Here is a 12134-nt window from a genome sequence, read left to right on the forward strand (position 1 = left end):
TTCAAATATGCCACCAATCTTTCTTACAGCATCAGCTTACAACCAACATGTTGCCCTCCATATATAGGCCCTACTCATATCACTCCTCCAAATCCTGCAGAGAGAGAGAGAAGCCCCTTTTCCATTCAAGGCGGTAATCTTACCCCATTATTCCACCTCGCCGTTCTGTATGAAAGGTACGAACACAGAATGGGGAGGGGGGGTCAAAGTTGATGTGGCATTATGCCGTAGTAAGATTGCCGGGTGTGTTTGCCCCAGCGTCTGTGTGAATGTGATTGTAAGATAAGATAATATATTCCTTTATTGATTCCCTTGTCCGGCATTATGGGACAGGGGTGTGATGTTTTGATGATGTGGTTAATTATGTGGGGGTTTAGCTTGTAGGTAATATCATAACCACAACTATTTTCATAAGTGGAGCGCTGTCCCATGCCACTATCCCCGTACCACCAATCCGCAGGAATATTCCTTTGTCTAGCTAGAGAGAGAGACCGAAAATGAAAGCCAAACAGGAGTGATTTAACCTGTGTTGGAGACCAAGCCCTGTTTCCCGTCCCTGTCATCTTGTTGTTTACACTCCACTGTCTTCCAACTTGAAAGCCAGGGCAGGATGTGTAAGAGCCATTATGGGTTTTTAATCGTGTCAACAAAGGAGGTCTGCTAGCACTGAGCCTACACCCCAATCTCTGAGAGCGTATTTATTATTATTACACAACCAATCAGAAAGATATTAAAACATCGCTTTGAGGGTTGTTCTCTGATCCAGGGAGAAAAAATTGCAATGCGTTTACATCAGAGCTCTGAATTCTGCCTGAGTGAGTGTAGAGACTCTCATTTTGGACTGCATACTCAAAAGGCTTTCATCCATATCTTTTTTATATCTAGTTGTCATTGTGCACATTAGATAAAGTGATTCAGCTACAATGAATAAAAGAAAAAGAAAAACTGTTAAAGACTTGTAATTCAACTGGAGAGAAATAGCCACCGTCATAAATTTTAAAAGCCCAGAACAGAAGAAATCATTATTGGACAGCTTCAAGTGAATTAGTTACAACTGGGGCTATAATTACTGTCACATTTTAGGGCTTTTTCATATGGCTAGACGTACAGTAACTGGTGCCTCCAACTTTAGTCATCACCTAATGGACTAGGTAAAATCCAAGAAAAAGTCTCGATTTTGACAATGTTTCCTTGACAACAATGTGGACATTCAGTGCTGGTGTGGTACCATTCTTCTTGATAAATTTGCATATACAATTTACATACAAACAAACAATATATAAAGTTCATATTTATACCGTGTTCATATATGCATGGTATCAGTTATATTTCACGCGCGCTTCGCATCTTGCTTTACCCATTAGACTGCTCCATGAGCACACCAACTGAAATAATTTGATCAATCAGCAACCAAGGCTCTGCCCGCCTGCCAGTATATGAGCTGGCGTATATCAGCTGAGGAATTTGCTTCACAGTGCCTTCACCTCTGCCATCAAGAACTCTTCTCTTCGATGACCGACGTCAAAGTGGCTCTTTTTCAGGACTCCTGCTGTGGGATCCTGTAAGACTTCAGGGGACTCCCTGACACCTCCTCCGATGAAGACCCTCCAGTTGTCGGCAGCGTCCTGGATGGGATCCCTCCTTCCCAACCAGGAAGGATACCAGCCTTCACTGGACTCCACCAGCCCCCTCTCCACCTCAGGTGCCGCTCTGATGAGACAGCTGCGTGAGGATTTCCCCAGGCTCAACCAGGTGGCTGCAGTGGCAAAGGGAATTCCACTTCCCAAGCCCCCACCTCACCTCCAGATGGCATGGTGGGCGAATATTACCTCCAAAGACCATCCACCCAGCAGCCTGTGCTCTAGGTTCCCACCTGACCCCTATATTAACGCCACATAGCAGGAACCTGCTGGGATGGCAAACCATCCCTGGCCTCACTTTTCTGTCCAAGTCTTTTCCTTATGTGTCTCAAGTGAGGCTGGTAAAGAAACACTCAACCCTGAGGAAATGGAGAACCTGGCCTAGATTTCTGGTACTATCCTCTGGTGCTAGCCACCTCTACACCAGCCGTGTCATCAATCACTCCACTCACGATCCTCAGCCTTTGGCCGAGAGACCAAGCACCTCCACCGGCAGGCAGCATACCATGCTGGCACCCACCTAGAACCACCCCCAAGGTCCCAAGAGGTGCAAGTGACTATTTTAGGGAGCCGGGTTAGTCCCCGCGCTCGAAACAGGTTCTGTTCATGTTCATGATTATGATGTTGATGTTGACTGTCAATAAACACGTTCGGCCGAATGACATCAAGAAAGACATACTTACTGTACTATCAACAACACAGATATTCCCTCCTCTGGCCCTGAGGTTACAGTCACCTCCAAACACCGACAGTGAAGGTCGGTGAGTGAAGGTAGTTGGTCCTATAATACCGGTCCGAGTCACAGTGCAGCTCTTGCTCGCTGGTCTCTTACTGTGGAAGACATTTGCATAGCTGCTTCTTGGTCTTTTCCATGTCCGTTCATCGGATTCTATCTGCTGGACATGTCTTAGAATTCTCTCTCTCATCCCGTCCTCAGCTCGGCAGTCCTTCCTCAACATTCTAGTTCTCGCTAGAATGAAATGCCTCCCAGCTCCATCGCTTGTTGGAATTGTCTATGGTGTTTTTATGCACTGAAATGCCGTTGCTATAGTGATCTGGGTCAAATAGCTGTGGTCAAAGACAGCGCGTCACATAGTAACGAGGAGAGGGGGCGGGCCTGTTGTTAGGGGGAAGAAGGTATGATGTGAGTTTCTTCCGGGTAAGGTTAGACTGAGATACGAACCACACAGAAGAGCGGACGCGTTGGTCAGAGACTTTAATCCCTCTCCACCCTCGCTGGGTGGGGGAGGGGAGTGACACATCATCACTAGCTTCAGCTAACAGGAAATGGTGGTTTGGCTAACAACGAGGCCCGAACCATTGGAAGAGACGATGGAGAAGAGAATTAACACAATGGTGCCCGACCACGGAGATCTCCGTGTTTCGATTCCACCCGTTGTGGACATGGATCTCTAATGTAGTTTTCTACTCATCTGAAGCAATAGCTATTGTCTGTTGCACGGGATACGTTTTGAATTGCGGATTTCACTATGCAATAAGGGGATTTATCATCAGCCAATGGACATATCGATCTACCAGATGGCGATCGATAACGGGGAAATGCTCGGGGGGATCCAACCGGCTCATGGTAAGATCTTTTTCACGTAAATTACAGCCCAATCGAGCCTTGTTATGATACGATACGATCGGCCTATGTGGCTACTTAGACGAACACGGTTATTGGTAATCAATAATAAGAAACAACGTCCCCCGCCCCCCCCCCCCCCTTTCATGCATACATGCTTGAGGATCGTGCCGATCATATGCAGTTTGAGTTTTAACTGTAGCATCTGTATAACGGAAATGCCATTGGATATAACGTTAGTAACTATTAGCCCTTTATCTCGCCTCCCAGGAAATATACTAGACCAAATGCCGTATAACGCTTATATTCATGGCGCTATAAAATGAGAACGTATTGATGAAAAAATTATTTCTTTAATCCATTTTGAAGGGACGGTTTATGGTCCCAATTGACAATGAGAATGGACAGATAGCAATACTATAAAGTATAGATTTAGCTCTACAAACAGCCCCACGTTTGTTTACATTTGCCGGTCCTCTAGAGATTTATTAGACGCATCCCAATGGCCCCGAATGTGTTAAGACTGAACAATGACAATACAGAACGGGGTTACATCTGATTACGAGGCTTTGTTTATGGAATAAACAAAGTTTTTCCAAGAAAGGTATCACGTTGCCAGTGTCGAATTCTTATGATTACGGATTGCATATAAGGGGGATGACATCGATGTACACTGTACAGCCAGTATGAGAAGGTCGACTTCGGAGAGAGAGATAAAAACAACGCAGAAACTACAGGAACACAGATGAAGAGGTGATACTGGCTGATTATGGTCGAAATCTAACACCCTTTAACACTTTGAGTGCCAGCGACGAGATTTCTTGTTAGTTCATGCCGACTGTTGAGTGCCAACGACGAGAGATCTCATTTTTTTATTAGCGATTTCCATTCATATTTCATCAATTTAGCCTCACGTTACCACTGCAAACTCTCTCTGAGCTCCATTGGGAAAATACCGCCCCCTATCGTCTCTCCCTGTGGTACTGCACCCCTTTGGATTAGACTTAATGAAAGGCATGGGGGGGGGGAATCCTGCTTCCATATTTTACTTCTCAGGCATGTAACTCGAGCCGATCGGATTCATTGTGGAGCCTCAGAACAGCGTGGAATCGGTGTTTCGACCACCCAGCGTTGGATCAATAAACGCGATCGATATTTGGAATGGCGATCAGGAATTAGAATAATCTTTTTGGAGAACATCTGATCTGAGGTAAGGAATCTATTTTACCAGTCTTAGGATAATCAGAGCTTTTTTCACAGAGATATCAACGTGGGCCCTATGTGTGTGTGCGTGTGTGTGTGTGTGTGTGTGTGTGCTGATCAGGAAATAAATAATCGATTTTTCAGCCCGCTTCTATAGCGTGCATAAGTACACATATACTATTGATAATCTAGCGTTTATTTGAAAACGATTCATAAATAGGCCGAAAAATTACAAAGTTTTTTGTGTATTCCAGTATATTCCAGTAAACAGCGATTATCACAGAATCTTTATATTTTCCTGAAACTTTCAAAAAACGAGTTTTTCAAAATGGTATAAAACGGAAATGAACCAATTAAAAAACAATCCGTTTCGACAATATTGACTGCAAACAAGTCATTGATAAGCGACGGCCATATTATACACATAGCCATAATTTAAGATATAGTTTATGCGTTCGCAAATATGAGAGCTCTATCATTGAAGTGGGCGTTGGCATTCAACGGGGTTCCGGGGCACCGGACCCGTGGCACGGAAAGTGTTAAGGTTATGTTATAACCTATTCTTCCAAGATCTCCTTCCCTAGTTAGATAAGTGGGTCCTTAAACCTTTTGGGTTTTCTGCTCTATAAACCCCCTCCCCTTGCTTCTCCTTTTTAGGTCTTGGCAGGGGCACACATTTTTTTCTTGGCTCTCCTGCTTGGCCTCTTTTAGGGCATTGATCATGACTCTGCATCACTTCACATTAGTCCAATAGGCAAAGCCTGCATGAAATATATCAATTGTTATGTAGTATAACACTAGTTATATGAATGCAGGCAAAGCATTCCCTGCATGCTTGGCCTGGGTTTCTGAAAGGAACTACGGAATGGTGGATATACCCTAAACACCAGCTCTTGAATATTAACTTTATTTAGTCTTAGAGTTTACCACGTTAGTTTAGCGGAACGGATTCGGTACCACAATGGGACCAGGATTCTATTTATGTGAATGAAACGTTTAGAGCGCTGTTCCCAGTCAACACTCCAGTATTTGGTTACATCCACATGGTGACTAAACCTTCATTGTAAGAACCCTGTGTAAAATCAGGAAAGTGACCCAGAAACAGTCTCAGTTGAATAGAGGGGCGAGGTCACTCCCCTTCCACTAACAACCGTGGAACCCTATTTAGGAAAAAATATGTCAATGGCAAGAGACAAATAATCAGATGGTCGTGCCATGTATTACACATATGATGTTAGTCAATTTAGTGGTGCAGTGGTGGTCCCACGCGGTACCACGCCGTCCCAGCAGTTTTCTGAGCAGAAGTACGCGCACGGATGTGCACGCGCTCGCACACAAAAATGCGTTCACAACTTTCACTCGACCCGTGCGCCAAGTACCGGCACTTATCTATCACCTAGACTTTGCATAATAATAGGATACCAATAACATAACAAAGAACGAGAAGTGCAAAACCAAAATACAAGCCCTGTGGGGGTTTGCTTGATCTGTGGAGCTCTCACTATGTGACAAATGGTCCCGACTGGAAGGATGAGGCATTAAGTTGTGCTTCAGAAGGAAACTGTCCTTCTGTAAACTAAGTTACATTGTTAATTTAGTTTGTATTTACTTTTCTAGTTTAAGTTAATTCAATTAAAGAAATTGTAACTACAATTACATTTAAACATTGTTTGTTTTTCAACCATATCTGTTGACAATATAATTTCTTTATTGAAGGCTACATATCCTGCTACCTTTTTCAGCTTCTCTATTTCAAGGCAATATTTACAAAAACTAAACAAAAACTAGTAATTTCCTATACAAACATGTTTCCTACTATTTATGCATAATAATCATCTGTTCTGTGCGCACGCGAGGGAACATGTACGTGCATGCGTGTGCGCGGGAGTGCACGTGGCATCCAGGCAGTTATGATATTACGACTGCACCCCTGAGTCAATTTAAAGGATAATTTTGCAAGTCAATAAAGTTAGTAGTTAAATAGTTTATGGCTTTCTGATTTATGTTTGAATGGTTACTGTGACTTACTGCACAAGTTGGCATAGAGACTATTTAGTGTCAGGGTCCCACAGTTTTCCCATTCTTGCTGTTGATGCCTCACATCTTATTGCCTATCCACCTTCCTCTTCTTAAAGGCTCAGTTTCTTTATTTTGAAGCTTATGAAAACGTAGTTCTGGGTTCTTTACCCTGTTGGCAGTGCATCCCACCACACTGTATATTTTAGTTATTTTTCTGACATTTGCTAGCTGACTGAAATGACAAGGAGGCACCGTCACACAATACAAAGTCAATGGAGAGCGATGTTTTCCCCTCTGTGTGGGCGAGACCTATCTGCACTCTGTCTCTATAGCTCTGTCCTGTGGGTGCTGAATTTCTGCATTGTGTGTCAAGGAAACGTTGTCAACGTCTAGACCTTTTTCTTCTTCTAAGGACCTTAACTTTTCTTGGATTGGATTTTGAACACATTTCAAACGATGACTGATTCCCAATTCAAAACATGAAATTACTGTGAGTTTGCAATTCTCTATTCTGCCTCTTGGTTTTGACCATTTTGGTTCTTGGAGTGAAGTTTTAACATTGAAGTGTATGTGCATCTGGGCCCCCCACCCTAATATTGGGACCTGGGACTTCTCATCTAATGCTTTCGGTGTACTTGCTTTTAAATACGCGTGCGCAGGGTCACGTATCCTACATTCCTTTGGCGTACTTTGTGCACGTCCTCAGAAATGAACACTGCGCGTTCAAAAGATGCAGTGAAGCGTGTCAACAGTGCAGTGCAGTGTGGATGTCACAGGCTACATGCTAAAACCTGACAGAAAGCTGAAAATACAAACCGGTCAGAGACCTTTTTCTGCCGTGATCTCAATATAACCTCTTTAAGTGTCGCCACGTTTTATGTCTATGTTGCAAATCTGGATAGTGGATACAGTAGTTAACAAGGAAGATATTCTTCTATATAATTGGGTCTGCCAGGGAGAATTCAGCCCTGATGTGCCTCTAGTGGATAGACATTTCAACCCTCCAGGTACACGCAAAATACGCAGGCAAGTGTGTGAACAATGCCGTTCACAACGCAGCCACTTCTCGTTTGCACGGTTAAAAGCAAGTATACCGAGACCCTTAGTCCTCTGAGGGCATGTCTCAGGTGTCTTTTTTGAAGTAATGCTGTGTGGGTGTGGTACACCAGGCCTCCTACTCTCGCCTCCCAACAGAAATAGTAATCCTTAGGGCCTGGTAAATTGGATGCTGCGCATAATGAATGGTAATTTATAGCCTAACCTGTTAAATGATTCACACCTCGCATTACGTAACATCTTTTCATCTCGACCGCGGTATAAAAAGGAACACTGTGCCAAATACCTCCAAACTCTTCCAGTGTGTGAGCTCTACGCTCCAGTTGATTTCCTATAGGTGGAGATGATGTCGTTCTCAAGAGCATGGTGTTAAATGGAGCCCAGTGGGACTTCTGAGCTGAGCCCCTCAGCAGCAGAAGCAATTACAGCAGGCTCTTCATCCTGGGACAGGCACTAATGGATCGGACTGAGAGGTTCTCCGTCTCTCCTCCCTGAATCATAACATGCTGTTCTTCCCTCACAACCCCTTGACTGCCCCGGACCACCGCTCGCAGATACTGGATGACCTCAGCCACCCGACACTTCAGTCGCCCGCAATTAAAGGAGCCAAGCACTTAAATAATGTGCACTGTCCTATGACAGGGGGAATTCTCATGCTGTGGCGGTGTGTATGAGGACGGAAAGCATTTAGCATTGATTACGCTGGTGGCATCTCAACAGAGGCAGACCTCTGTCAAGAGCAGTGTTAGGATAGGTCGCTCCACTGAGGCCATTTATACATTAAAAGTATTGAGTTGATAAGAGTCTCTGCGAACACTTGAGATAATTTCTCAGTAATACAGTACAATAAAGACAGGCTCTGAATTGACCAGGGGGAAATGGGAGAACCTTTTCACTGCTCTTCACATAATGCTCTTTCAATGGGTCCTAGTTATAAATTTCACGTCCACACATAGGCGGTGGGTAATGAAGGCTAGGGTAGGCTAAGCCTACCCAAATGTTATGCTGGGAATTTAGAAAATTATATATAATATATGTGCGCAGCATTATATAGGCTACTATATCGCGCGCACGCGTGTGTGTGTGTTGTCGCTGCAGCCCCCTGGTGACAATCTGGTGATTAGGGGTAGGCTCAGGTTAAATAATGTAGCCAATCACATCCTGATCCCGCAGCAAAGCATAATACATTTTTTGTAAACATCTGCATTCCGAATTTCCGCCTGCCAATCGCTTTGTAGTGAACACCAGTGCGCCATTCAGTCAAATTTCAAAAAGCTAAATGGATATACGGTCTTTTTCCAATGCAACATATAAACAAAAGTTTAAGCTCTGCGCGACTCGCAACTATAGCCTCCCCTAATGTCCGGCTCACCCGCCTCCTATGCATCCACATCAGCCTACACACACCTGGAGAAGCTCCCGGTGACGCAGCTGGAGCACGACTTGGTGGCCTGGATCACGGACAACCTCACCAACAGACTGCAGAACAGTCATTCTGATGTGCTGGTGAGCAACACCGGCGCCCCCCCCCCCCCCCCCCCAATGAACTGTGCCGTCACCCTTCCTGTTCACCCTCTGCCACAACTTGAGCAGGTGCCACCTACAAAAGTTCTCTCCTCCATTGCTAGTTATATCACCGATGACAATGAGAATGAGTACAGAGCCCTGGTGGAGAGCTTTGTAGGGTAGAGCGACAGCAACCACCTCCAACTCAACATCAGAAAGACCAAGGAGCTGGTGGTGGACTTCCGGAGACCCCCCCCCCCCCCCCCCCCCTGGAGAATCCCTCCCACCCCCTCTATGATGAGCTAGTCAAGATGAGAAGCACGTTTAGCCACAGACTAACCCCCCCCCCCCCCCCCCCCCCCCCCCCCCCCCCCCGACACACCACTAACCACTTCAGCCAGTCCTTCATACCAGCGGCCATCAGGTTCCACAACAGTGGGCAGGGACCGCTGCCAGCAGCCTGAGAACTAATAGCAGCAGACCTCGAGAACTACTAGGAATGTCTGATCACTGAGTGTGTCTGACTCCCACCTAAACTGCACGGACTTCAACGTATGACGTATATCACGCCGGTTAGGGTACCTTATGTATACTGCACCTGTGTATACTGTATACTTTACTTACTCATAGTATATATTTAGATTCTAGTATTTATTGTAACCATATTTATTGTAATGTAATATAACTAATAGGGCATACAGACCCTCATCTGCACCTTTGATCACACTGCCTACTTGCTCATATGCGTATATTCAGAGTTAATTATATTGTTTGCACTGCCTATTTTTTTACTTTTCTACTGTACTATAATTTTATTGCCTGTATTTATGTCTTCTACTATTACCATGCCCATACCTGTACCTCCCCTCCCCATGCTGCTATGATGCCTGAATTTCCCCAAGGGGATCAATAAAGGAATATCTTCTCGTATCTTAAATGTTTTTTAGGACCAACAATAGAGGCCCTGCATGGAACATTTGTGTATTTCTCTCTCTTCCAACGTGACTGTTGGTAACCACTGGTAACCACTTTTGAATGAAAATGCCAGATTTCTGTCTGTTTAGAGGTACAGTATGCACTGTTTTGCGAACTGTTTCTTCCAACATGGAGGACAAGGTGAGCATGCTAAACATCATGTGAAAAGTCTCTATTATATGATCAGGGAAGATAACTCTCCAACTTACTTTCGTCAGATCCTGTAGTCTCCTCCAGATTTTTGATGTAATCATCCTGGAGAGAAATTGCATTTGTATTAAGGTCCTTGGAGAGAGTCGAGTCAAGATAATTGGTGATCATTGTCAACCGGTAGCACAGCCCGATCCTAAACAAACATCCGAGGCTGTTAAGTGACACAAGTTAAGTAAGCAGCACAATTGAAGCTATTGCATTCATGCAAAGAATTCATGCTGAGCATAAATCATTAGGCAAAATAATGTTCAAAATTATATGCAAACTGTACTACATCCACTGAATAACAATTCCAATTGAAATATGACTGCCGTTTCAAATGCAATCACATCACACTTTGAATAGAGGATGCGTAGAAGGAAAAAAATCTGCTTTTCACACCAACATTTTCTTTTCAGCAGAGATAGTTTCATTTCCGCTGTTCCGAGCAAATTACTATGGTGAGAAGCTGAGCGCTTAAATCGTTCTCTTAACAGGATTTGGCCCGAGATGCAGAGGGAATATTTGCAAATTATCTCTGGTTTTTAGATTGCGTCTCTGGTGGTGTCGGGGCTAGAATTATAATAACAATTCAACATCCCCTCTTGTATCCATACTGACCCATTTCTCTCTGTGTCAGGACCGAGAAGATTGAATATAAAAGCAGTAGCTACTCTACAAGAGGCCCAATGAGGACCCGGATGATCGTGGCTGTTAAGTTTAGCTGCGGTCTCATTCTACTCAGGGGGACGTATAAAAATTAGCTCTTAAGTCAAGCTGAACAACTATAGCCGAAGGCAGTCTAAATATTGGGAGCTGAGAGAGGCATTAAAGGGATAGTCCTTGTACTCATATATTGTACCACTGGGGAGAGTTAATAGTTTTATGTGTAAAAAGCTGTTTCCAAAGCTTTAAAGGTCACATATTATACTCCTTTTCAAGTTAATATAGGTCTCTCCGGTCCCCAAAACATGTCTTTTAATGTTGAAAATACCACTCAGATTATGCATTCTAGCATGTCTCTATACTAGGAGTTGCAGGACAAATATGAATTAAAGGGGCACACCAACAAACAATGCTGATTTATAAAACTCTAATATAGCCACTAGTGATGTCATCGGGGACATTGAATCATTTAGTTGTGTTAATGAAATTATAAGGTAGCAGTCCCTATAAGACATAGTATTGCTATTTTTTTTATCTACATCATTTCATGGATACATTGTTTTTTTTCTGTGAAGTGACCGTTAAGTCTCAGACTTGATGTCTTAGTGAATGAAAATCATTCCAATTCAAATCATTAATTCTAAAAGTTAAAGCTCCAATGTGTGAGATTTGTTAATAATTTAGCTCTAAAACATATCTTGACACGGACAAACTGATTCACGCTCTACTGTGAGTATGTTTCATTGACCAGTATAGAGATATTCCATTCTAAAGTTTCACTGCGAGGCTCCCCTTTCCAACCAATCAGAGAGGCTCAAAAGGGAATTTTGTTGGAATAAAAATAAAATGTAGTGGCTAAATCTACTTTGTTCCTCATTGCTGGAATGTGTTGAATGAGGACCATGTAGATTCAACCACTTAAAGTGCTCATTCCAACGAAGTTCCCTTTGAGCTTCTCTGATTGGTTAGAAGGGTGAGCCGTCTCAGTGAAATCTTTTTTAATAGAGTATTCCCACACTGGTCAATGAAACTCGCTCACAGTAGAAATCCAAGCAGAAATGTATGGAAAGAACATCTCACACATTGTTTCTTTAACTATCCTTTTTAAATAATATTTGTTCCTATAGATTTATGGTTCCTCTTTAGCTGCTCTGTATTTGTGGCTCCCGAAGTGGAGTGTTACCCGGTTCTTATCTAGTGGAGACGTGGACAGCCCTGATTGAAATGGGCAGGTAACGTCTGTAGCTGGAAGGAATCTGGATGGCTTCACATGGATTGGGTTATTAAAGAGA

At 43.5% G+C, this 12134-nt stretch overlaps 1 protein-coding gene across 1 annotated transcript in view; it reads right to left on the reverse strand.

Moving 5' to 3' along the window:
• Window positions 1-12134, reverse strand: part of LOC311235535 (testican-2) — a 98549-nt gene that overhangs the window by 32589 nt on the left and 53826 nt on the right. The window contains exon 2 of the mRNA XM_084323003.1: window positions 10194-10239. Coding sequence (XP_084179129.1) covers window positions 10194-10239 — 46 coding nt within the window. The remainder of the gene's footprint in view (window positions 1-10193; window positions 10240-12134) is intronic.

The sequence above is a fragment of the Notolepis coatsorum genome, assembly GCF_963971535.1.
Source record: "Notolepis coatsorum genome assembly, chromosome: 10".
Lineage (NCBI taxonomy): Eukaryota > Metazoa > Chordata > Actinopteri > Aulopiformes > Paralepididae > Notolepis > Notolepis coatsorum.